Source organism: Gallus gallus, chromosome 3, assembly GCF_016699485.2.
Source record: "Gallus gallus isolate bGalGal1 chromosome 3, bGalGal1.mat.broiler.GRCg7b, whole genome shotgun sequence".
In the NCBI taxonomy this organism is placed as follows: Eukaryota; Metazoa; Chordata; class Aves; order Galliformes; family Phasianidae; genus Gallus; species Gallus gallus.
Genome location: NC_052534.1, coordinates 4,101,245 through 4,127,279, shown reverse-complemented (window position 1 = coordinate 4,127,279; position 26,035 = coordinate 4,101,245). Strand labels below are relative to the sequence as shown.

Here is a 26,035-nt window from a genome sequence, read left to right as displayed (position 1 = left end):
AGGCAGGGCTGCTGCACAGAGGTCGCGTTGGCGGGGTAGAGGTCCCTTCACTTCCAATCATACAAAGTTACTGTTGTAATTAGAACAGATTGTTTATGCGTGGGACTGAAATAGAGGAGAAAGGCACAGGAAGGGAGAGGGACCTAACATCTTACTGGGCCTTCTTCCATTTCACTGGGGCAGTGATACGAGGTGCCAAGCCTTTCCAGATGCAACTCATGAAATGCTACTGAAATCATACCATAGAATCACAAAATGCCTTGGGTTGGAATGGACCTTACAGCCCCTCCATCCCCAACCCCTGCCATGGGCTGGCTGCCCCCCACCAGCTCAGGCTGCCCAAGGCCCATCCAAGCTGGCCTTGGGCACCTCCAGGGATGGGGCACCCACAGCTCTCTGTGCAGCAGTGCCAGGGCCTCACTGCCTTCTGAGTAAAGAATTTCTGCCTAACATCTAAACTCCTTTCTGCAGTGTTAGCTTTTAAATGGAAAACGAAACATCACAGTAGAAAATTGTGCCTTGAACAGGCTGAAACAAAGTGATGTTCGCTTAGAAATACGTATCACAGAAAGAGTGAGGAATGCATGTGTACTTCACTGGGACATCAAAAAACTGTCATCAAGGAAATCCACAATGAGCCATAAATGTGAGGAAATTTCATAGCATTTACAGAAGAAGTAAGAAGTTTTTTTCCTGCAAACAGAAGTGAAAACGAGGTGGTGAAAACAAGGAGTTTGTTCCCTAAACTAAACTCTTACTCTTCCTGAGTTTCCCATGGCAAATGCAGACTTCATTGCTGTGCAGAACAGAGAAGTCATAGAATCATGGAATCAATAAGGTTGGAAAAGACCACCGGGATCATCCATTCCAACCTCAACCCACCCCCACCGTGCCCACCGACCACATCCCTCAGTGCCACATCCCCACAGCTTTGGGACACCTCCAGGGACGGTGACCCCACCACCTGGGCAGCTGTGCCACTGCCTCACCGCTCTCTGGGAGAAGGCATTGCTCCTAACAGCCAACCCGAACCTCCCCTGGCACAACGTCAGGCCATCCCCTCTCGTCCTATGGCTGTTCCCTGGGAAAAGCAGGCAATCCCCACATAATCCATGCCATAAATGGCATAAATCACCTGAAAAGCAAATAACAATGCTGCTGAAAGATCACCCATCAGTCACGCCCTTCACTGCTAGTTACTCTTCGTTTGCCAACTCATCTTTCATTGCAAAGTTTCTGGAATTGCTCATCGCTAAACCCTTCATGTTTCCAAAGAAAAATGCTGCTATTTTAAGAAGTATTTCTGGGGGAGATATTAACATAAAAGGAAATTCAACAGAGTTGGATTTTTTGTTGTTGGGGTTGTGGGTTTTTTTTTTTAAATGTTTCTACCATTTTACAGCCTAAGTGTGCTAGCTCAAGTTCTCAGCATCACCAGTTCAGTCAGGTGCTTAATTAAATGGTAAAGATGCAGAATTAAATCACAGAGTGCTTCTAATTCAGAGAGCTGTGGGTGCCCCATCCCTGGAGGTGCCCAAGGCCAGGTTGGATGGGCGCTGGGCAGCCTGAGCTGGTGGGGGGCAGCCAGCCCATGGCAGGGGTTGGGGCTGGGGGCTCTTTCATGTTCCTTCCAACACAACCATTCTGTGATTCTATGAAAATCTCACTCAGATAAACTCCAGCATAGCAGCTTCAAAGTCGAAACGTTTGAATTTGCAACCTCAGTTTTTCTTGCGTGGGGTTTTTAGTACATAATATGTTAACTGAGTAATTAATTCCATTCTAATCCACAAAAAGAATTGGCTTTTGTACGAAGCAACTTCATGATTTTCAAGATGTTTTCAAGGAGGGCAGCAGCCCTTGTGGAGAGCTGCCATTTATCCATCACTTCAGCAATTCCAGCACATTCACATAACTACTCTCGGGATGTGCTGAGCGTCGTCGCTTTGGAGCACGCCAGCCTCCAGCTCGGATGGAACACATTTCCAGCAATCCTTTCCATTGACATCCTGCTAAACATCTGCTATAAATAAGCATGCTTCATCAATAATACATAAAGTATTCAGCATGGGTTGTGAAACAGATGTATATTGAGCCATTGAATGAAAATGAAATTTCCATAAAGAGCAAATATAGTCGAGTTGTACTGAAGCGAGAATCGTGCATTCACTAAAAGGCACCATAAGTAGTTCTGCAAATTAGGAACATTTTTTTTTTCCTCCTTTTAAATTTGTAGTTGTCCTTGTTTTCTGCCATTCTTATTATTGTTTTTCCCCCGATCATTCTCTGTGCTTTCCACAGAAAGAATGCTTGATCACTTCTTCTAAAAGCCAGCGATAAGAGAATTAAATCCCTTTGGCATCACTGCACAGAGCAGTTGCATAACAAGCCCAGTATATATAGAAATTGCATTCCAAGTGTTTACATAAGAGCTCAGAATAACACAGATGTAAAAAAAAAAAGAAAAAAATGCATATATCCAACTCAATTTATGAACCAGCCCTGCAGAGCTTTGTGTCTGATAACTTGGAGCAAGTGGATCAGCTTACCAGTGGTACACGGTTAATGTTGTCCTCGTTCTCTTTACGTAACTGCAAAAGAAAGATTAAGAACTGAACGAGCAAGCGTGTGTAAAAAGGTGATTTGCTTATCTTCAGGAAGATGCTCTTTCTGGGCTGACGGCTGAAAATATTCTGAGCTGTCTGAAATTTCTTTTCTTGGGCTCTTGTAAGTCAGCGTACACTCAGATGGGACCTCCACAGATATTTCTTCACGTTCCTCTCACAGTTTTAGTTTGATGCCTGCATCTTTGAATGAGGAGACTTGAATTTGTTTTGCAAGTTTTAAAGCAACTGAAGTCCCCATAGCAACTGTTAGGTGGGTGGGGGGAAGCCGGGCTCCTGGTAACTCATAGCAAAGAAATCCAAAGAGACACACAACGTAAGGCCCTCCTCTGCAGCAGAGGGGGTCACTGGGAAGAAAGTTACATTGGTTCAAATCTACTCTGTATACCTATGATGGGAAGGCAATACGTTTGTTGGCAGGTATAAGTTGGGTATAGAATCAGCCCTCCAAGGAGAAGAGAGGGTTAGGGTGAGGGAGGGTTAGGGGGAGCGTTACCAGGCAGCATGTGGCACAGCTTGCAGCTTCACTTCCTGAGCAGAACCAGATGAAACAAGGCAAATCTTTCCTTGTGAAAATTTGCAGGGGGTCAAAAGACCAAACCCCAGCAGAGGAGATGAGAGGAGCTCTGGTTGTAAAGAGTAATTGCCAAGATCAAAGAGTTAGGAGCTGCAGCAAGTATGGTCTTTGGGGACTGCTAATGGGATGGAGAGCACTGCATTTAATGTTGGCATTAGCAACCTGGTGAGATCGCTCTGTGTCAGCCACAGTCAGTTTCTTAGCTGTAAAATCAGGAGACCTGCAGGAGGTCCACAGAAAGGTGTGGGCCATTGGAAGTACAAGACAAGCTGGTGGATGCCACAGGCCAAATCTATGACTAATAAGCATAGAATACATCCATAGTGCTCCTTGTAAAGAGAAGGAAGAGGATGGTACCCTACAATGAGCACATCCCAGTCCATGCCAGCTCCAGCAGTGGGCAGGGAACAGCTCCACTGTGCAGATAATCACACTGCTGAGAGACAGCTCCCACATTGCCTAAGCATGAAAGTACAAGCTGCATCACTGGGATCCTGAAATGCATTCAGTGACATCATATTAAGAGGCTTTAAGCAAAGCGATAGAGAAGTTAAAATACTAGATCTGGGGTTTAGTCACACTCAGGAGAGAAATCACTCTTGGTTGCTGAGTTACGAGAAGTCTTTAACATATAAATGATAGGTATCTGGAATTCATTAAATTCTATAATCAAAATCCTACTACCATTTCCAATGCAAATCAGTTATCATAGAATCATACACTGTATGAGTTAGAAGGGACCCGTAAAGGCCACCCAGTCCAACCCCCTGCACTGAACAGGGACACCCACAGCTCCATCAGTGCTTACAGCCCCATCCAGCCTGACCTTGGCTGTCTACAGGGATGGGGCATGACCACCTCTCTGTGCAACCTGTGCCACTGCTTCACCACTCAGTTGCATCTCAGTCTCAAGAAGATCCTCTCTCACTCCAGCACAGTCCCTCCCAAGAGGCACTGAATTCTCACCTGCTTCTTGCACCATACCAAGGACGTGCACAGTGCCTTCCAGGACAGATGAGGACATCCCAGGGCAGATATATTCATTGCTTTCATTCTTCTCATCTCTCCCATCACCACATCCAGATCCAAAGTATGGTCTAAAATAGAATTCAATTCATTTCCTTTTGGACAGTGATGGAACAAATGGGCCCATGCAGATCAGTTCAGCTTTCTATTACTGTGCACACATTAAACATTAAAGCTCCTATACTCCTTCCCCTCATAGAAGTATTTAAAATGCACAGAACATTTCCAATTTGAATCCCATACCTATCCATAATGCTTTCAGATGTGTTCTTTCTTTTCTTTTAGTTGTCACCAGGGCACTTCCCCAAGCAGCTTCTTGAATCTCTTCTCTATTTTTCGTCTGGTTGCTTCTCCAACCATCAAATTCCACCTCCTCAGGTTTACTCTCAAGAGGAGAAACAAGAAATGTCAGCTATGCCCTGGGTGCTATCTCAGCAATGATGATATCAGGCTTCGCTAAGAGATCAGAGCAGACTGATACCCTGAGCTCCAACCTCTGTAACTCCCAGTTTCACCATTTCTTACTTTGCTCTTTTGTGGTGTCAGCACCACATATCTACAGACCAAAGATTATACCAAGCGTTGCTTCTACAACGAGCAACAGATCTCCCCCTAGAGCCCATACTCTCAGGCAGAGCTCCCAACAAGATTCACTCTTGTTTCCACAGCAGAAAGCTGCCTTGCAGGACCAGTGGTTGAAAAAAAGTTTCCTCTTAATCCTATTTTTGCTAGATGTTGCATCACTGGAGATGCAACAGTTAGGACGACTTCTGTAGGTCCTTTCTTTGCCCATGAAAACCTCTGTGTTTGTCAGTATTATTGAAATGAATACACTGAGCTTCAAAAAAAGAGGAGTATCTAAACATTTCCTTTCAGCTCAAGGCTGGAAATGATAGCGCCAATGATTCCCACTGCTCTGTTAACAAAAGTCATTCTGGTTTCTGTATCTCAAGCAAGAGCGAAGAGAAATACCTGACCTACCCAGGCTCTGAAAGGCTGCAACATGTGTCCCATTGAATCTGTCCACACAGATGTTTCACATTCAACACATTTGCTCACATCCCCACGAAGACCCATTTTTGTTTCCTGCAAAAAGGAAAAAAACGTTGTCAGGATGAATCCTCCAGCCTTGCTGCTAAGCCCCTATTATCCCCCTAGAGGAGCATAATCACTGTCATCAACTGCAAATGAAATTGGAGCACCTTCATGCTGACCCCTCCTCTTTTTGTGCCTTTAGATTCTCCCATCTCTCCAGCAATTTGTAATCTGTGGCTTTGTTTTGCCTTTCAGGAAAAACTTTGTGCAACAGAATTACCAAAAAGACACACGGGCAGCTCAGATAAATGTCTGCTGGTCTTTGGATTTATTTTAATTACTCCATTCACTTACTCAGAAAATACAGTTTCACTTTATACTTTCAAGTAATTTAATTAAGACTGAAATAGTTCGTATTGCTATTTCCTAAGGTTTCACAAGTCTTTGGGATCATTCTCTCCCTACAGGTTTTATTGCATAAAAGAAAACTATTTTCTGGATTAATGTGGGAAGTGATGCACTTACGGCTGTGCAGCACAAGGATTATCAAAAACTCCATTTTGGTTATTTGGACGTTGCAGTAATGACACATCACTGAGGATCAGATCACCAATTATAACCTTCCCTATCGCTGTTCGCATATGAGGTTGGTCTGGAAGACACCCAGACAGCTCCAGCAGGGACACTCTTCCTCCTGGCCCACAAAGCCCCAGGGATGGCTCCAGCAGGAGTCTGGTATAGAACCATAGAATCATAGAATCGTTAAGGCTGAGAAGGACCACCAAGACCGTCATGCCCAACTATCAACCCATCCCCACCATGCCCACCAACCCATGTCAAACCTGGGACGAAGAACACTGCCTTGAGCACATTCTTCAAGCCCTATGAAGAACAAAGTTTACGGAGGAAAGAGAGAGACTGAAGCACAGTCAGATTCTCACAGGGGGCAGGGAACTCAAGCAAGAGAAAGGTTGGTCTGAGGACATCCTGTGCTAAGGTTGTGAGGGTACAGAAAACAGGAGCACATGTGATGGATGTCATGCTTTCAGAGGGGACATCAGCAGAAGTTATAGAACAGAATTTGGAGGTATAGGAGAACCAACTTCCAAACAAAATACCTTGTCCATTTAAGGCAACAGAACTTCCAGCCTCGCTCTGTTAAAGGATTGTTGATTTATACAGTTTTAATTCCAATGTGTTCTACCCTCAGATGCTTTAGTCATATGCTCCTTGTTAGCAAGGTTAGCCTGCATGCTGATAAGCATCAATTCTTTATTTTTAACATTACCAATTACCCTTTGGAGGGTTTGAAGGCAATTCTGATAAGAAGGATAATTTCCATTCTTTTTCAAACTTCTGTTTTTGTTATTTTCATGGGGGGAGTTACCAACATTACTCAAGGCTACAGTTACAGTTCCCAGTCCTTTGATGGGATTTGGGCACAGAGAACTATGGAAAAAGGCAGAACCAGTAGGCATGGCTGCTCATTGCCTTGTCTGGTTGTGGGCAGAGCTGCCTGCAGGGCATTGCCTGGGGCTGTGCGTGTTTTAAGCGCTCTTTGCCTCAATGGGGATGCAGGTCTTGCTGGCTGTCTCTCCTCCTCTTCACCAAACATTGCTCTGAAGGAAGCAAGCCCTCTGGTGAGCAGCCCCTCGCCTTTCCACTCGTGCAATGCACAGCTGGGACGTGAGGAAGAGTATTTACAGCGTGCTGTCCTCAGCTTCATCCTGCCTTTGAGCTCTAGCAGAAGCAAATACAGCCACCATTAATAAAACACAGCTTACGAGTATATACAGACGTTTATCTTCCTTCAAGAGCTGTGTTTTATTGACTGATTGTATCTACACAAGTGGAACGAAAGCACAAATGCTATAAATCCCTCAAAGAGCAACCTTCTAATGAAAATGGGTAAAAGGCAATTTCAGGAAAGATAACTTGCAGAATTAAGAGCCAGGAAATAAAAAGTGTCCTTTAGAAAAAAAAAGGAAAAGCGGGCTGAAATGTCAGAAATCCTCTAGCTTTCAGGTGCTGATGCAGAATCATAGAATCACTAAGGTTGGAAGAGAGCACTAAGATCATCCACGGCCCAACCACCAACCCATCCCCACCACCTCTGGACATGCTCCAGGGCCTCAGTGTCCTTTTTGTAGTGAGGGTCCCAGCACTGAGCACAGCACTCCAGGTGCAGCCTCACCAGTGACAGCACATGTCACAGTGGAGCACGTACCAGCAGCAGCAACAGTTAAGCCGGATGGCCAAAAGCACGAGGTGCACCACAGGACAAGTCCCAGAGGGCGACACGTACTTACCTCTTTGTGACAATATCAGCTCTCTTCTAAATGAACAGTTCCATGTGTGGGACTCTCTGTAAATAGTTGCTGCGGAATAAAAGCAGTGTAATTCTCAAAGTCCCCCTCGCCTTTGGCTTCTCCTCTGCCACAAAGAGAAGAGTCAATTGCCTTTCCCCATGTGAATTTCCTGCTAGGCATTCCTTCTATTCAGTTACCTGTTTTTTGAAGCATTTGAAGACATTTCACACCCCAAGCACCCATAGCCCCTGCCGTGCTCAGCTAAATGTGAAGGACGAAAGGGATCGCATGCCCATGGGGCATCTCCCCTCTTCTCACTGCCAGGGACATCTTGCAGGAATGCTTCTTTTCCACAGCCTGGTGATAAATCTTAGCAGGTCAGGTAAGAGCCAGTAGGGTGCTTTGGTTTCATATCTTAAACTGTGTCCTGCAGTTCTTCAGAGATGAAGTAAACGGACATAAAACAAGCACTCTGAAGTATTGTAACACCTATTCCAAAACACAAATCCCAGAGACAGAGGCTACCAAAGTCAAACAGCTGAGCAGAGAACGCTTGACACTCATATGAGAGGAGCGCCTTGCTCTTGCAGCCAAGAGCTGTAACCCTGCAAGGCCCAGCAGCAGAGCAGCACGGGCCTGGTCTGAACACAGCCAGGGGGGTCAAGGAGCTGCTGAACACATCCCAAAAGTAACCAAATGGCTAAGCATGGCTTTGCACCTGATGCTTCGTCTGGCATATTGCTTCCCAGTCAGCAGAGATAGGGCTGGCTGGGAGGACGGGGAGAAGACCCCCACCCTGAGCGGGCGGCAAACTGCATATATTCCAACTGGAAGCTGCTGTGCCACCCAAACCAGCATTTCACATGGACTGAAGTTGCCATGGAAACAGTGTCCTATATAGGTCATCCAGTCCCTCCCCAGGCCCCCGCTGCAGCTTGAGATCCTGCTCAGCCTGGCGTTAGAGCAGCTTGCGATGCTGCTCGAGGTGACTCACGTCTGCAGCAGCTCCATGTGCTGCACACCGTGCAGATGTGGGCTACAAAGGTACCCGAGGTGACTTCTTATAGAACAGTTAACTCACAGCCGGGCTATGCAACATTACAGCCATTAATGCTTTTTCTCAGCAGTAATCCTGAGAATATGGAATCATAAAATTGTTTAGGTCGGAAAGACCACTAGGATCACCCATTCCAACCATCAGCCCATCCCCACCGCACCCACTGACTGCATCCCTCAATGCCACATCCCCACAGCTCCTCCAGGGACGGTGACCCCACCATTCCCAGCGCAGCTGTGCCACTGCATCACCGCTCTTTGGGAAAAGGAATTGTTCCTAACAGCCAACCTGAACCTCCCCTGGCACAACGTCAGGCCATTACCTCATGCCCTACCAAGTATGCCACATTGCATCTCTGCACATGGTCAGTGGGCACAGTGTGGGGTGGGCCAGGGTTGGACTTGGTGATCTTAGTGGTCTTTTCTACCCTTGATAATTCTATGATTCTACCTAGAAGAGCCTGCTTGGAGAAGATACGTCCTCCACCCAAGGAGTTTCTAGCTCAAGGTCAACAGCAAAACTTAATTCTTTGCCTGAAATGACCCCGTCAAGTGCCTTCCAAACAAGGAGACACAGCAAGCCCACAAAGCAACAAATAAAACAAAATCCTAATAAAATAATCAAATTATCCTTCCTATATACCAGGAGAGAAAGGAGGAAGAACAAGATTATCTCTATTTTTAAATACTTGTGAAGAGCTCAGATGCTCCAGTGGCCATGCCAGTGGTAAGGAAACGGTTGGCAGCTGGCTCGTCAAGGCAGCTGTAAATTATGCATTACATCTCCAGACCTGTGGTTAATATTACAATATGTATGTTCCAACTAGCCTGCACATTCTGTTCTTTTAAGTATACATATTCATTATACAGCAACAGATAGCATGTTAGCATCAATCACTTGTTTATCTAATACAGTTATAGGTATTTTTGTATGTGTGTATACCCACGGCTTTCCACACTTTTTCTGGATGTGCACTTTGCAAGGAGCGAAGTCGTTCTCCATGCTCTGAGTCAGTGTCATTTATCATCAGACCAAAGCATCATCAAACCAACTGCTGGCTGGTGCTCATGAAGGATCCTCCGCAGCTGTCATGAACTCAGTGGCTGTTAACATGACCTCCTCCACCTCCGCAGGCCACCCAGTGTGTCCCTTACCTCAAACAGCCCCGTCCTGTAAGCCAGGATCCTCTTCTGTGACTTCCTTCAGCTTTGCTTCAGCATTAAGATGGTTGGCCAATACAGGGCCTTTGGCTGCATTGGCATTAGTTTTAGAAAACGTGATGCTTGGAAGGCTTTTAAAAGGAACGTGGACCTCTATGAAGTTGTTCCTACAAAGTCACCTTGTGCAGCGTGCTTTCTGGTGTGGTTTTTAGCAGTGTTTAATCTGGCAAGGGAAAAAACAACAGCCAGTTTTATCATAAAAGTGCCAGAATTTGAATGCAAAGCTTTCCTCTGAAACCTAATTGCTTTTTAGAGATGTGTCATAGCCCCATAAAAAAAATCACTTATGCATCTGTTCTGACTGCCCAGTAGTAATTTAATCCTACTTAGTGTCCAGCACCCAACTGTGAAGTACCACTTACTGAAACCGTAATTGGGCTAGGGGCAGTTCTTCAACATTATTTCCACTGTTAGGCAGTTTTTTTTTCTGAGGACAGTCCTTTTGAAGACTCAGTATCACCAAACCGCACCCTTGCAAAAAGAAAAGCTGAAGTCAGAAAATGATCACAAAGAATACCTTTTAAAACTGTCTTTGGTGTGCATGGGGTCGCATGGCCCAACAGTGCCACAACATCCACACAGAAAAATTAAATGGTGCATAGTGGTATGGCTAATGTTTTAACAACGTGCAGTTTCCCTAACCTTATTTGACAGTAAGTGCAAAACTGGGCTTTACCAGCACTGCAGCATCCATGGAATGAACACAGAACCAGGCTCTCCAGGTAGCACTGGAGGCGTTGCAGGCTCAGCTTCATGAGGCCAATCGCTCTTTCTGCGGCTTCCATGCAGGGCTGATTTTTGTCATCGTGGAGGTTTGTGGATTCTTGCTCAGCATGGACTGTGGGAGTTTTACAGCTTTGATTTCCTGATCTTTCAACAAGCTCTGACGTGGTGGGCATCAGCTTCCTGAGACAAACCACCGGGCCAGAATGGCACTGTCATGGAGAACGTGGTGGGGAAGGATAGGGACAGGCACCTGCCGAAGTGTGCCCTCGCTCAGTTAAAGCCAAACATCACCAACAGCCCACAGAGGCAGCTGTGGCTGTGTCTTGCTGTGGAAAGGGGACAGTTTGAATCCATGCGGGGGAAGAATCTCCGCACTGGGGTCAGTGCCAAAGAGCATTACAGGAGACAGATGCTCCAAAGGAAAATGAGGCACTGACAGCATTCATCAAGGAGAAGGGAGATGACATTATAGCCTCTACCAGAGCCTCCATTTCTTGATGCATGCTGTAATTTAGCTCACCATCACCATCAGAAATGACACGTGTTACAGCAGTTCTGTCCTCGTTTTCCCAAGTGCAGCATAGGACACAGGAGCCTGCTGAGGGACAGAGGCATCCTCTGGTAGGGAAAGAGAGCCAGAGGCAACAGCTGGATCCCAATACCAAGCATGGGTAAAATGTTGGGCAGTGCACTCATGTTTCTTTGTGTCTCAGAGACATAGAAGTCAGGAAGCACAGGACAATGGGAAGCACTCACAAGACAATCCATATACATAACAGTAAGATTCCTCTACCTGATCTCCAAGGACGACGTTAGGGAACACTGTTTCTCCATGGAGGCTGAATGGAACGGGACCCAAAGGAGAGTTCCCTGTGGCCAAGAACAGACAGAGCTGCAGCACCAGCAGCATTCAGCCCCATCAGCTTTACATTCCTCCTCCACCTCAGAAGTAATTAAGTCGGGAGAGGTGTCACAATCTGTTATAACGAAGTCTTTCAGCCAGACATGGAGTTTACATGAGGGGAAGAACATCAGAGAACAATTACTAACAAAGCCTGCAAGAAGTTCAGAGATGTACCCAATCATCCCTGTGTTTGTGTGCAGTGTCAAACAAACACACGCTTTCAGAATGGCAGTGTTTGGCTGCTCTTATGTTACAAGATACACTTTGTTTAGCTTGCTATGGAATAAAAACCTCCTGTTTGCTTTTTGGAAGATAAGCTTGCAACATGCATGAGTGGGGAGAGGAAGGAGGTGGCTGCTGGGAAGTTCACTCACCCACACGGTCCCATCACTGCAACCACTGCAGATGTCTGGCACATCTCCCCACATAGCTCCTTATAGCTCTTCCATGATTAGGAGAGGTAAAAATCAGATCCCAAAGACTTGGAATGAGGGCAGATAAAGGTGGAATAATGCTGGAAGGCACAGGGCAAGGAGATGGAGAAACGGAAGGGTTTGAAGATGCCACTTCCACCTCTCACTCGCATCTCTGCACAAGTCCACATCATACCTCTGGGAAGTCATTGCAGGGGAGAGCAGAACAGGGAAATGAAATGTGAGCCTTACTAATTAGAAATACCCCTTGATCTCTCTGTTACACTAGCACAAGGATCACTTTGCTACTGTTTTTGTCCAGTGTTCTTCATTCAACTTGTCTCTAAGATGAAAGCAAACACCACTCTAGCTTTCAGCTAAGTCAGCTCGAGAGTTGTAAAGAAAAAGCTTCACTAGGTTTGAGGTAAGATCTGCACAACAGGAGCTTATTTAGGTGGTTAGCATTTCAGATTTTAGCTATTATTCCTGCATAGGCATCACAAAGCCTGAAGTGCTCTCAGAGCTGCTCTGTGGATCCTCTCCCCCCTACTCTCTTTTGATGTACACACGTTTTTTCTGCCACATTTTTTTCTCTTTCAAAAGCAGCAATTCACAACTTTAAGGAAAAACTGGTGCAGAAAAGGTATATCTTTAGCTGTTCTCATTAGACCTCAAGCACGGTTCAAGCGTTTTGAGCCATGCAGAAGCCCCAGCACATACAGAATTCCCAGTATTTCCCAGCCTCTTTAAGAACAAAGACTGAAACTTGCAAACAGAAGACCGCAGACAAAGCATCTCTGCTGCCCCCTGGTGCCCCAACACGCCCAGCCAGCCCCAGGAAGGCAAGGGCTGCGCTTGGCTGCTGGGATGCGGCAGGACCACAGCAGCTGTCTCTCACTGAAAGAATTAAAAACCAAAATCCTTGCAAAATTTAAGCCCAGAAGACATAGGAAACCGTATCAATTAAGACAAAATTTAGATAAACTAGATTTTTCTCTTGTACGTCAACATGATATGATCAGCTGTCATAAAGAAACAGCACTGCGTTACCAGGCAAGCTTTGAGGAAGATTTAAGGAAAAACTGGCGCAAACATACAGCAGACTTCAGCAGCACACCATCAGTTGCACTGCAGTTATCAAAGGAAACAAATAAAACAACAACAACATCACACAAAATAATCAGGCTTTAAGAGAGACTGCATAAACTTATATGGCTGTTTAGAAAACACAAATTTCTTTTTTTTTTTTTTTTTTTTAATTCAGAAGAGTGAAGATTAGCAAGTAACCCAAGGACAAAATCTCTCAATTAACAATTTTTTTTGTTCTGGTCAGCCAGCTAAGTAATTAACAAGATCAATAAACACGGGACAAAACAGGGATAGAATGTCTTTCCAGATTAAGCAGAGGATTGCACAGATAGAACTTGTCCTGCAGGCAATTCAGATAAGCACCCACTCCAACAAATGACCCAAGAGAACTGAGAGAGCTTTCCCACAAATCTGTTCTCCTGGTACTCCCATGTTTGTGGGCGTACCTCCAGCACATGCATTCTTCGGCCCTCACCAGAACGGTAAGGCTGCAGGTAAATGCACTCTTCCTTTCCTCTCCCCTGTGCTCCTGACCACCACCCAGAGCCATGCAGTCCTGCATGACTTTTCTGGGTCTCTCCTGGCAGGAGCTGCAGTGGAACAAGACCTTTTTTTTCCCCACTACAATCAAAAAAAGTGGGGGGAAAAAAAAAGCCTCCCTAAGAGCATATAAATGAGAAAACTTCCCCTCAATGTTTTTTGCCCTATAAAGTAGAAAAAGCAGAGTGAGAAGTCCATTTACACTTCTACTTTATTTCCCAATAGATTATTTGCTATAAAATATAATGCCAATATATTTAAGTATTAAAATACAGACAAAACTGCGGTAGCAATTTCTACAGATTTGTCTTTCATGGGTTAGTTTCAGCGTATTCAGCTTCTATCCTTGTCCATCCTGATCAGATTTCTGGGATAACTGCTTACTTTGGTTGGAAGTTGAACAAGTTGCAGCCAACTGGTTTTTGTTTTCAACTACCCTCATGAACAACATATATTTTACAGAATTACTGGAAAAATATCAATCAGGAATGGTTGAAGACATCTTTCTTATTAAAGAAAGTAGATCTGTTGTCTTGGTATATTAACATCCCTAAGCACTACTGTGAAGCTTTCCAGAAGCCTTACAACAGTTGGTCTTGCCCTAAAAACAAAAGCTGCCATCCACTTCTCACAGTTCTCAGAACACTGGTGTGGATAAGCAGGTCTTGCTCCATGACATTTCCTTTCAGTAGATGGAAATCAAGAGAATCACCTCCAACATGGTGCTGTTTCTCAAACCAAAGATGTCTTAAGTCAAAAATAGCAAAACCCTTCAAGAATGTTTATTCATCACCACTGAAAATAGCATACAATGCCCAAGAAGACGAGCAGGGGAAGGCAACACCTTAAGACTGGCTTTCATCAATGTCTTTGTCTGGATCCATTTCTGCAGCTTCAATCTCCTGTTGCTGTTTCTTCCAGAGTTTAGCCATAGCAAGTAGTTTGAGATTAGGCTGATTGGCAGTATCTTCTGGGAAAATATAATCATAATATTCCTCCCAGCCAGCATCAGACTACAGGGGAAAAGAAACACCACAAAGCAGGTTTAATTTACATGTTAATGTTAGCTATTAGCAGGTTTTTTTAATAAACATAGAAATGAGATAAAATTAAAATCAATGTTTGTTAGAACATCCATAGCAGCTAAAACCAACAAGCTGAATAATACAGTAATAAAAGTTTTAGATTAAACTACCTTGAGCACTGGTTTTTCACTCTGAATCAACTGCCCACCTACCTCACTGAAGGGCAAGGAACTCAGCAGGATGTGACTTCTGCTAATGATTTTCTTCAGTTACAGCAGTAATATCAATACACAGTTACAGCACCCATCACAGCTGATTTTGAGTTCCAGACCCCAGTGGAAAGCCACCAAGGTTTCAGAAAGATTACTCATATATTTTGTTCTTCTTACCCCATCTTCAGCCTGCAGTTTTCTCCTCTTCTTTATTTTTTCAGGCATAAGTTTTTCTATCCTCTCTTTAGTGCTATCAGTTCCAAACTCCTCTTCAAAGGTCTTCCAAGATTCCAGAAGCATGACTCTCTCCTCTTTCTCCTCACAGTTTCGCATTGCCTTATTAGCCTCTTCGTAAATCTGCCGGCATTTTGACAAACTCTCCTCTTTTCCTGCAGATAGCTCAAACTGTGCAAAGCTAATCCATACCTATGTTGAAAACAATCAAAAACCAAGCTGAAACTTCCATCCTGAATAAGTAAGCGATAGAGAAACCAAAGCAGCTAAAAAAAAAAAAAAAACCAACAAACCAAAAGCATGCTTTTATAAGCAAATGCCTAGAAAATTCATGTTTGTTTCAAGTAAGTGAGATTTGCCTCATTTTGAGGGGAAAGAATATTTCTGTAGCAACCTCAACAAATTTCTACTGCTTGTTTTGGTTTACTATAGATCTGTCTGAATTTAGTCAAGTTACAGCATCAAGTTACAATAGAAAAATAATCACAATGAGTATTTCTTCGCAATGTTTTAGCAAATAAAATTCCAAAGCTGCTCAGCAAGAAGAGGGCTGCTTTGCAAAGCTTCTACAAAGCTTTCTTTCTTAAATATGACAGACCTGTTGTTACGCAAGTTAAAAATGTCTTTGACCTTTCAGCAACGTAGACATGGGACTGAACTTAGGTTTTCAGTCTATTTCAACAAAGCCAGGCAACGAAAGCAGTCAAATCTTTCCACCCACCAGAGATCCAATTCAAGCCCTGTTTCACTTTCTGGGTACCCACCCATACCTTGACATGTTGTGTCCGCTGAAGTAATCTGCGGTAAAGGTTTCTCGTTTTCTCATACTCTTCTTGCTCTATTTCAAAGTCAATGTAGGATTTCCAAAGAACCTGGAAAACAGAAATCCTTCCGTACATTCACAGCTTCTAACAGCTCTGTATTTAACACAGAGATAGTGCCAAAGAAGTTCTTTAACAGAGGAGCATAGATAAATATGAACTTCGTAAAAATGAATTTCAGATATCTGATACTAAGTCACATGAAGTCTTGTCCACATAATCCATTTAGCTTACACTTGGAAGCATGCATCTCCTGCCACATTTTATCATGGGTTTTATAGTCCTGTGTATCCTGCTAAGAAACAGATGCTAAATTAATGAGACAGATTAGGCTGCTATTGTAAGCAGATCTGTTCAAGCTGTTAGATTATTTACATTTTAACTGGCCAAATAACGTAATAAATATCTTAAAGTTATGTTAAGATGTGAAATGCATCTTCCCCCTTACCTCTGGCATGTCTAGTCGAGGTTGGCTAATAGCCAATTCATATATTGCACGGGCTCTATCGATATCACCAAGAATGGTCTCTAGTTCAGCAAATTTAATCCATGATGTGCAGTTTTCTGGTGCAAACTCCAGGAATTTTTCATACAGCTTTCGACAACGATCAAATTCTCGCAATTGTAACTCCAGTTCAATATAACCTTTAAAAAGTTTGTTTTTCGGACATTTGCCTATGGATGTTCCCTGTTAAGAAACAAGAAAACCAAAAACCACTTAAAAGATCTTGCAAAAGAAACAAAAAAGCAACACTATTTCTAAGTAAGTTTTTGTTGTTCAATATTTGAACTAAAATGCATTTTTTAGTAGAGTCTGGACCAGTAGGAAATCCAATCAATGGCTGCGAATGAGGGGAGCACCTATAAAACATCAACGAGAACTCTGAAGCAGAAAACTTTCTAATTCATTATACTTCTAACTAACAATAATTCCTCATGAGGCATCAGTTAGAACTCACCATGGCTCAACAAACACGCACTTCAGCTTGCATCAAAAGATGAAGAAAACACACTACCAGTCTGTACCAGTCTTCCAGTTGAGGAGTTGCCAAACACGATGTTAAACAAATAATATCAAAAGAAACTGCCTCCTGGACACAGAGAATTATCCACACTACCTGCTTGCTGACTTACAGTAAAGGATGGACAGAGAAGATTAAAAACAAATATTTCTGTTTTGATATGCTTCAACATCTGAAGGAAACTACTTGTCCTCAACCACAAGTGCCAAACCAGGAGAAAGCTATTCCTGATTTTTAATTTGGAAACATTTCAAAGCAATAGTTAAGACTGGGCATATCTGCGATAAAGAATGACAGAGTGATTTAGATTTGAAGAGATCTCTAAGATCATCAGGGTAACATAGCTTTCCCCTTATGCTCCTCTTCTTCGTGGTGACAGCATACTGCCTAGATACCCTTATGTCAGGCCAGAAGCAAGACTTCTTGCCAAACAGGTGGTTCAGAGTGAGTTTACTGCAAAAGCAAGGTTAACTACCTGCCAAATCTAGGTCCAATTCTTAGAAAGACTATGGCTGCATCTACAAAATCTTGTCTCAAAAATAATTAAAAGTAACACACTACAAAAATCTGCCAAATTAAACAACAGAAATTAAACAACAATAGAGAAAAGACCAGCAAAAGAGAAGTCTAAAATAAACTGAAGGAACTATTTCAACAGAGACCAAAGTAGCCCTTCTAGAATGGAAGAAGGGTATCTCAAATCATGCTAGAACTACAGCATGTTTCAAGACAGATGGTTGCCTTCTCCTGCAGGGAGACTTTAAGTCTCAGTAAATCCCTCTGCTTCGCTTTTTTTTCCTGGGCAAGGGCAGAAGTCCAGCTCAACAAACACAGCTTTACTAGCATGTTGGAGGATAAACTAAGTCCACTGTTGTCACTCAGCTTATTCAGAGGATCTGAACTGAACGGAAAACAATTTTTTCGTTTCAAATTTTTTTGCTGCCAAAACATATTATCATTCTCTGACATGGTAGGGAAATTTGTACAGAAGCTCTTGCAGCTGCACAAAGCCCCCATGGTTGCTTCTGTCAACAACCAAGTAGCTGAGACTCAAATGTTATTATGCAAGTCTGAATGTCTGAGAATCAAAAACTCCTGTTTATTTAAATTTTTTAAAAGCAACTGCTAATACAGGTATCATTTAAACAAACCAGACGTAGTTAAAACTCTAAGTGTAGCAAGCTGATTTGTACTCTTGTATTTAGATACATCTTTTGCCAGCAGAAACAGGAAAGCTGTATTCATCCCGATCTCTGGCTAATTCATCATATCAAGCTATACTCCTTAAATCATACATGACAGTAAATACTGGTCCCTGCAGACTTCTAGGAAGCTTTAGTTAAGTGGATTAAAAACAGCAATTTACAAAGGACAATTTTTAAGACCTTTTAATGCCATTCCCTTGTTACGACTAGTTAGGGAAATCAATTACAGAATTAACCAAAACTTACCAAAGCTCTTCTAGCAAGTGGAAGATTTTTCTGTCTTATTTCAAATTGTGCATACAGCAGCCATATTTTGGCAAATGTAAACTGAAAGAAAAAGAACATGATGCATGGGTTGGAAGCTCAGTGAATAATTCTGCATGTGTTCTTTACAAAAGATCACTATCTATATACAGACTCACATTATCAATACTGCAGTTAGTTGTGTTTGACTTCAGTGTTTTTCTGTTGGAAACGTGAGAATTTGTGACCCAAAACAACCTCTACATCAAGGTAATTTACCCCCCTATAGATGTGAAGTAAAAATAGCCAGGACAGAAATCTTTTCAAGAAAATGAAGTATTTTATCAGTCAACTGAATGGCTAACTATATCAGCTGTGGGGGATATACACCCTCATTATAGTTTATGAAATGCACCTTCTTCAGTGGGCACCAGGCAAACAATTACAAAGTTACTATAAAAGGCAGCAACCCCACACAAAATTGAGTGACAAATATTTTGCAGAGACTACAGGCAACTAGGCTGAGAACAGCTAGGAAAGGATCAGCCTTTCTAAGAAGGAAAGCAAACAAGGGAAAGAAGAGAAGATATTCTCTACTATTAAACAGTACTAAACTGTTCTCTAAGTAGGTGGTATTTCAGCTTTTTATAGCACTCCTGCAGATTTGAAAATGCTGATCAAACACTGGCTTCACGTCTATATGAGGAAATCTGACACTGATGTGTGGCCTGCTATATCCCACTGACGATGCAAATTGCAGTTCTCTAATTCCTTAACTTACAGGGGAAATACTACCAATTTCAGAAGATGAACTTCGTGAAAGTAGAAGGGAGTCCACAAAAAATCCTGGATAAACAACTCCCTTGTTTGTGAGCAGGCTATGCAAAAATGCATTAGCAGCTTTTGGGAGGGGCTTGTGCATCTCAGCCTTGCAGCCCTCACTGCACTTAACTAAAGACAATTTAAGCAGTATCTGAACCAGTAATTTGAGAGAGAAAATTAAAGAATCTTGGTCTTACAGTTTACAACATAGGACTTTATATGAACTGTTGGAGGAGCCATACCTTCTTGTGTGGAAGGAGCTCAATACATGCCTGATAAACTTGTCTGGTTCGCTCTGGATCCTGAAAGAACAGACAAAGTTAAACAAAAAAAAAATTAAGTTCCTCATTCACTACTCAGATTACCTTACAGTAATTACACTGTTTTGAATCACGCAATGATTGTCAAACTGTAGAACAGTATTTTTTAAGTACAGGAGTTTAGAATTATGTATACTTAAAAATATGTATGTATTTGTCTATGTATGTGCACTCACAATTCAAAGATGGTAAATTCTGTGGGTCAGTAAGGTCTCTTTTTTAAAAAAAATTCTCATTAAGAATGAGCCAATAAAACCATCAGTGCTGTCAGTTGGGTGAAAAAAAATATATATTTTTTCTTTTACATGACACTGAACGGCTATACTGAACTATTACTCTATGAAATCAAACACAGCTATATGACATGACTGGTAACACCCTAGACAAACCTCAAAAGGTAACTGTACCAAGAACTTGACTGCTTCACAGAACAACTTTGCAAATAGTTTTGTTCTGCTGTATTTGTAATACTACGTTACCTAACTGATAAAAAACAGAGGAGACACCTATTTACATACAATTTGTACCAGTATTGGCACAAGTTCAGGCAACAGTCTGGAAAAGGAAATTCAGATAGGGCTAGGAAAAGCTGGTTTTTTTCTTTTATCAGTCAGTTTCTACATTAATTGGGGCAAAACAAATGCTTTTCTCTTCATACAAGGGGAGGACTATTTCACGCAAATAGAACTGTATGTATAGGGGGCAAATGCTTAAATAGCAAACCCTGTAGCTAATGACATAAAACAAATCAGATTGTTGTTGTTGCTCTTAGGTCTCTAGAGGTACCTGTAGCTACTTTGTGTAAGATAAGTACTCCAGAAAGAAAAAAACGTGAGTTCTTACTACTTGCCTTTGCCTCTAGCTCTTCATATAATGCATAGTTAATCCAAAGATAGATGTATCTCTTCCAGTATCTCTTCTCTTGAATTGGGGGAACGTTAGCGATGGCTCTTTCATACACTTCTCGGACAGTCTCTGCATCAGCATCACTTTCAACTAACCTCAAGTAGTCAAACCACGCATCATAATTATGTGGATTTGCCTTCCAGAAAGACAGGAGCAGAGAAATGGGAAAGAAACTTAATTATCTGCAAATAACAAAACTTTTTCCTTTACTTAGTTTTTATTCAGAATTTTCCCTTTAAAACTAGTCATTGAATTACCAGCAAAAACTGTCTGAACTATGCTTAAGCTAGAGCTTTGGAAGGGAGGAGGGTTAAAGTTTATTTCCATGATGAGCCCAGAGAACATTCATAATACATACCTTCACTTCCTCTTCATACTGGAATCTTCGCTTGCTGACAATTATGTCTTCAATACCCCTTCTATCTCCAAACTTCTTCTCAAAAATGGTGTAATTTTTGAAGAGATTCTGGGCATCCTGTTTTGGAATTCTATCCAAGGCATACTTGTAGATCACCCTTACTCTTTCAAACTGAAAATATTAAATATCATTTGAATTGTATTTGGAATGCAACTACTCTCCTACCCCATAATGTAGGTTTTAGTATCTCACTGATCCTTTAACAATGTTTAATGCAAATGATCTTTTTAGGACAGGACTAACACAGATCTCCCTGGAGGGTGATACTGAAGAGAAACAAAGAAGAAAAAATCTGTTAATACCAAAACCTACTAACACTTATTCATTTACAGGTTTGAAATGATTCAAGTATTTTTAAGAGTCTGTAGTTTGGGGTTCACAGAATGCTCTGAATTGCTTAATTGCAAAACTATGGCTAATAGAGCTTCTGTATTGTATTATGCATGCAATTAAGCTACAGTCTTATACTAAAGGACACATACGAGATTGAATGGCACTATTCTGAGGCTTGAGAGACTGGGCACTTACTTTTCTTAGAACATATTTCCTCAAGGTCACCAAAAAGCAAATATAAGCTAAGCAAAAGATTGATTCCTTAACTCAGACTACATAAGACCACAAAGATGTTGGAAAACATAAGTACTGAAGTGAATGTTAAGGGACCTTGAGTTTGATACTCAGAAAGAAATCTTGTGGAGGTGCTTAGTATCAGCCTGATGTAAAGAAACCTTACTTCTTTTTGGTTCTCTTCAAACTTCGCAAAAGCCACATACAAGTGCTCATCCATATGCTCTTCTCCAAAGAACTCCACTGCCCTCTCATATACTTTCCTGGCATGAGCAAAATAACAGTGCTTCTCTTCAAAGCGGGCATACTTGATCCAGTTTTTCACATCAGGATGGACAATAACGAGTAGAGCTATGTTAAAGAAACAGTAGCAGTTGAACTGAATCTCTCAAATCACATCCTTCTCAGCGATCACAGGCAAAACAACTCCTAAGAACAACATATGCAAGTAACACAACTGGGAAGAAGACATTAAGCAGCTCTGAGCATGCAGAGGTATCATGTTGAGTACTGTAAACCCGAATTTTAATAAAAGGAATAGAAGTCAAGGAAGAGTCAGGGAGAGGTGAGGAAGGAGAAAACTGGAACAAATTATGCCTACAAAATAATCTAGGGGGATGGGTGCTGTTAAGTGTTCCCTGTTGTAGCAGGATCCATATATTTAACTACATTTGGAGACATCTATTAAATACGTGTCTAAGAGCTACTGCTGGCTCCCAGTATGGTGGCTTACTCCCAGAACATCACAGTAAAAAGGAGCCAGCATAGAATCGGAACAAAAGGAAGAGTTCATGCCTCAATTTGGATAGGAGTCACAATGCACTAAAAAAGGATATATCTTTCATAAATGGTACGTGCCCTATCCACCTCCTTGTATCTCAACTCGAAGTTAATATAGGAATGCCAAGCTTGCTCCTCTGGTTGCCATTCCATCCAGCGTTCAAACACCTGACGTGATCCAGCAACATTCCCCAGCATCTCTTCCATGTAAGTGTACTTATACCTTAGAAAACAAGATCTAGTGTTTACAATCACTTAGTAAATACAAATTACAATGATTTTTCAAGTGCTTAATAAGAGCATCACTGACACTTCTACCACCTATTCCCCACTTGCACTCCAGAAATAACTGTAGATACTATTGTGACTGGCAGTGTGCACATACACAAACATCCTTCTCTGCAGTAGCCTTACCACTCCAAAACTATACAACCTTTCAAAAATTAAGCTTTTACATTTTTGGGGATCAGCCTAAAGAACTGCAGAAAGAGAATACAATACACTTTTGCATTATGTAGAGATATAACAATGACCCATACTCTCTAGGGTAAAAGCAATGCTCCATTCTCTGTGAACATACCAGAATTGGTTCACCCTGGGGAGGGTGGTAATAGCTCGATCCCAAATGTTTCGGGCATGATTAACCTGGCGGTTCTTCATTTCCATTTCCGCATATTTCAGCCAAAGGGTGACATTTCTGTAGTCTACATCTAAAGCACGCTCGTAAATGGAACGGGCTCTGGAAAGCAAAGAGAAGTTGTGCTTATAATGTGCCTCCAAAGCACGGACAGGGTTTGTCAGCCTGTGTCTCAAGAGGTTTACAAGAGATCTACAGCCATAACATAATTACCTCTGTATTTCTTTTAAGCTTTCTTCCCATTGTGCGTACTTTATCCAGTTACTGATAACAGTTCTGTTTTTTCTTATGTTATCTTCGAAAGTCTGAGGAGAAAGTTACTTCTGTAAGTAAAAACATCCTCGGTGCAGACTTATCTTTTCATAAATGATTTACAGATTATTATTATTAGAATAATTGTGTCACATGTAGTAATAACAATAACTACTCAATACGACACTTTCTAAAAACTGCATAGCAGAGCAGCTAGAAATGCTGATTGTCATAGAGATAAGGACTACATTCAAGTTCCTGCAAGTGGATACCTGGAATACTGATGGGATAATAACCAACTATACTAAAACTACCTTCTTACTTTTTATTTTTATTTTTCCCAGTCTCCTGATTAGCTGTTTCAATAGAAATAGCTGGAAAGATTCCAGCAAGAGCTGGAATCCAATCACTGCACAATCCTGAATACATCTGGATGTACCAGCATGAGTTTACTTTGACGTGTGTACAACATTCTATGGTTTTCTTTAAGGCAAGATACCCTACGATTATTCCTTGGATTTAATATTCTGGCATCAAACGTCCTAGGCAATTTTCACAGTTCAGTGCAATGGTGACAGTATCTCCAGTGTTGTGTTTGGCTACTGTCAGGATCAATACTATCAGTATATAAATCAGTCAAACATGGTTTAACACAGTTAACACGCAGTAGCTTGTTATTGCCACCCGTATAAGAGATTAAAAAATAACCTCAAGAACAACAACAATCTATCTTTAGACATTGTCTGTATCTGAAAAATAACCAAGTAATTCTAGTTGAAAACACTTCAAGTTCACTGTTAAGAATACTCTTGCTTTACTTTATTTTGATCCAGGACAGAAATCATTGAAGAAAAATGCAGAATAAAACTGTTGTCAAGTTTGCAAAAACAAAGCAGCCCTTATTTAAATAAGAAAGGAGAATATATATATATATATATATATATATATATGTGTGTGTGTGTGTGTGTCTATCTATGTATCTGAAATCTCACAAGTAGAATGGTTTTTTTTCTAGACAATCATCAAAACATAAAGACATCGAGTGCAGAAATTTGTTCTATTGTGTGCTACATAATAGCATAACTATAAGGACAAAAATAACATTTGCAGTATCAGTATGGTTGTATGCCATTTAAATTTTAAACAGTTGAGATGGAAAAAACTACCAGTATCAGCTGATGTTATGTCATACTGGCATATTAGTGGTGAATAAGAAACTGCATATAAATCATGCATGTAATTACCCTTGCAATGCTCCAAACATATTGAATGCAGATATCTGATATCGTGTGTATTACCAAGTTTTGTTAAACAACATACTTCCATGACTTACTTTTTGCATGAAAATAACACATTCTCTATGAAAAGCATTGTTTTTTATTTTATTTTAAGAATTATTAACCTAAAAACCGAACAAGTAATAACACAAAGAACACCTTCTTTACATTAGAAAATATTGAATTTTAGCACTTTATAGAAGCATAAAACTTGTTGGGTTTCCCCCTCTTTACCTTCCTTTTCCGTAGCTTATAGTCATTTAGCTCTTCAACATCTGTGATCTTCTGCTGAGGAGGTGGTGGAAGAAGTTCAAGTTCTCTTTCCTTCGCTTCTCTTAAAAGCTGCTCTGCTGTGATCTGAACTTCTGCAGGCGCTTTGTTTTTCACCTGTAAAGCAATGGCATTTGGTTTACTTTCCCCTTCCAAAGGAAAACTAAAAAACCGTACCACGATGAGTTGGGTCCAGTGGCTTCCTATGTGAAGCATCTACTGAAGAATGATTTGGAGGCCCCTGAGAGAAAGGATGGGCACCACAGCTGCTGTCCAGCAGATGGGGATGAGAAAGCTCACTACACTAAGAATCATAGAATCATTAAGGTTGGAAGAGACCAATATGATCACCAAGCTCAACCATCAACCCATCCCCACTGTGCCCAATAACCATGTCCCACAGGGCCACATCTCCATTGTTCACCTCCAGGGATGGTGACCCCACCACTCCCTGGGCAGCTGTGCATCACCGCTCTTTGGGAGAAGGAATTGCTCCTAACAGCCAACCTGAACCTCCCCTGGCACAACGTCAGCCCATCCCCTCTCATCCTACGGCTGTTCCCTGGGAGCAGAGGCCGACCGCACCTCACACAGCCTCCTTTCAGGTCATTGCAGAGAGCCAGGAGGTCTCCCCTGAGCCTCCTCTTCTCCAGACCGAACAGCCCCGCTTCCCTCAGCCGCTCCCCATCACACTGTGCTCCAGAGCCCTCACAGCTCCGCTGCCCTTCTCTGGACACGCTCCAGGCCCTCAGTGTCTTTCTCGCAGTGAGGGCCCGGCACTGAGCGCAGCACTCGAGGTGCGGCCTCAGCAGTGCCAGTGCGGAGGGACGGTCACCTCCTGCTCCTGCTGGCCGCACTCCCACTGACACACGCCGGGGTGCCGTTGGCCTTCTTGGCCGCCTGGGCACACTGCTGGCCCACGTTTAGCCGGCTGTCAGCTAACAGCCCCGCAGCCTTTACCTCCGCACAGTTTGCCAGCCACTGCCGCGAGGCTGCAGCGCTGCGTGGGGCTGCTGTGGCCAAAGCGCAGCACCCGGCACTTGGGCTTGGTGAGGCTCACACAACTGGCCTCAGCCCAGAGGTCCATCCTATTCAGAACCTCCCGTACGGTCTTCCTGCTTTCATGCAGATCAACACTTCCTCCCAACCGCGGGGTCACAGCACGGCAGCGGACCTGGACACGCCGCGGCCCTCGGACCGCCTCCGGGTACGGTGCCGCAGCCGGGAGGCACTGCAGGGTACACGGCGCTGGGCGCCAGCTTTCCGGCCCGCTGGGAGCCGCCCCACCAGGCCGCTCCGGGACCTGAGGCCGCCCAGAGAAGCGCAGGTCCCGGCGCAGCCAGCCGCTCCGGCCACACTCTCCGCACCACCCCCACACAACCCCGCAGCACCCAAACGAAGGCCGCAACCGCCGCTGTCGCCCACCTTGGCCACTTTGGGGATGCGCTGCTTGCCGGCCGCCGTAGACGCCATCTTGTCGTCTCTCCCCGCCAGCTCCGCCCCG

The 26,035-nt window shown here is 42.8% G+C and overlaps 1 protein-coding gene and 1 long non-coding RNA gene across 2 annotated transcripts; both read right to left on the bottom strand.

Annotated features, from left to right (window-relative positions):
* Positions 1-2,548: 2,548 nt before the first annotated feature.
* LOC101750021 lies at positions 2,549-7,668 on the bottom strand. Its single transcript, XR_001465596.3, has 3 exons — positions 5,209-7,668; positions 4,168-4,298; positions 2,549-2,591 (listed from the first exon to the last, which is right to left on the bottom strand). It is a non-coding gene; the product is annotated as an uncharacterized LOC101750021 (long non-coding RNA).
* Positions 7,669-13,714: 6,046 nt separating this feature from the next.
* On the bottom strand, positions 13,715-26,023 carry CRNKL1 (crooked neck pre-mRNA splicing factor 1). The gene is made up of 14 exons (XM_419315.8): positions 25,957-26,023; positions 24,496-24,648; positions 22,946-23,037; positions 22,676-22,834; positions 22,152-22,318; positions 21,482-21,660; positions 20,689-20,859; positions 20,275-20,466; positions 19,347-19,406; positions 18,286-18,366; positions 16,261-16,500; positions 15,762-15,863; positions 14,935-15,183; positions 13,715-14,533 (listed from the first exon to the last, which is right to left on the bottom strand). Exons 1-14 carry the CDS (start codon positions 26,002-26,004, stop codon positions 14,366-14,368), a joined length of 2,061 nt encoding a protein of 686 aa, XP_419315.2. The 5' UTR covers positions 26,005-26,023; the 3' UTR covers positions 13,715-14,365.
* Between the last annotated feature and the right edge of the window lie 12 nt (positions 26,024-26,035).

Coding starts and splice junctions, on each gene's coding strand:
- CRNKL1 (XM_419315.8), bottom strand. CDS start 26,004: ATGGCGTCTACGGCGGCCGGCAAGCAGCGCATCCCCAAAGTGGCCAAG. Junction 24,649..25,956: donor GCATCCCCAAAGTGGCCAAG/GTGGGCGACAGC, acceptor ATTGCTTTACAG/GTGAAAAACAAAGCGCCTGC. Junction 15,184..15,761: donor AGCGGACACAACATGTCAAG/GTATGGGTGGGT, acceptor TTTTCAACATAG/GTATGGATTAGCTTTGCACA.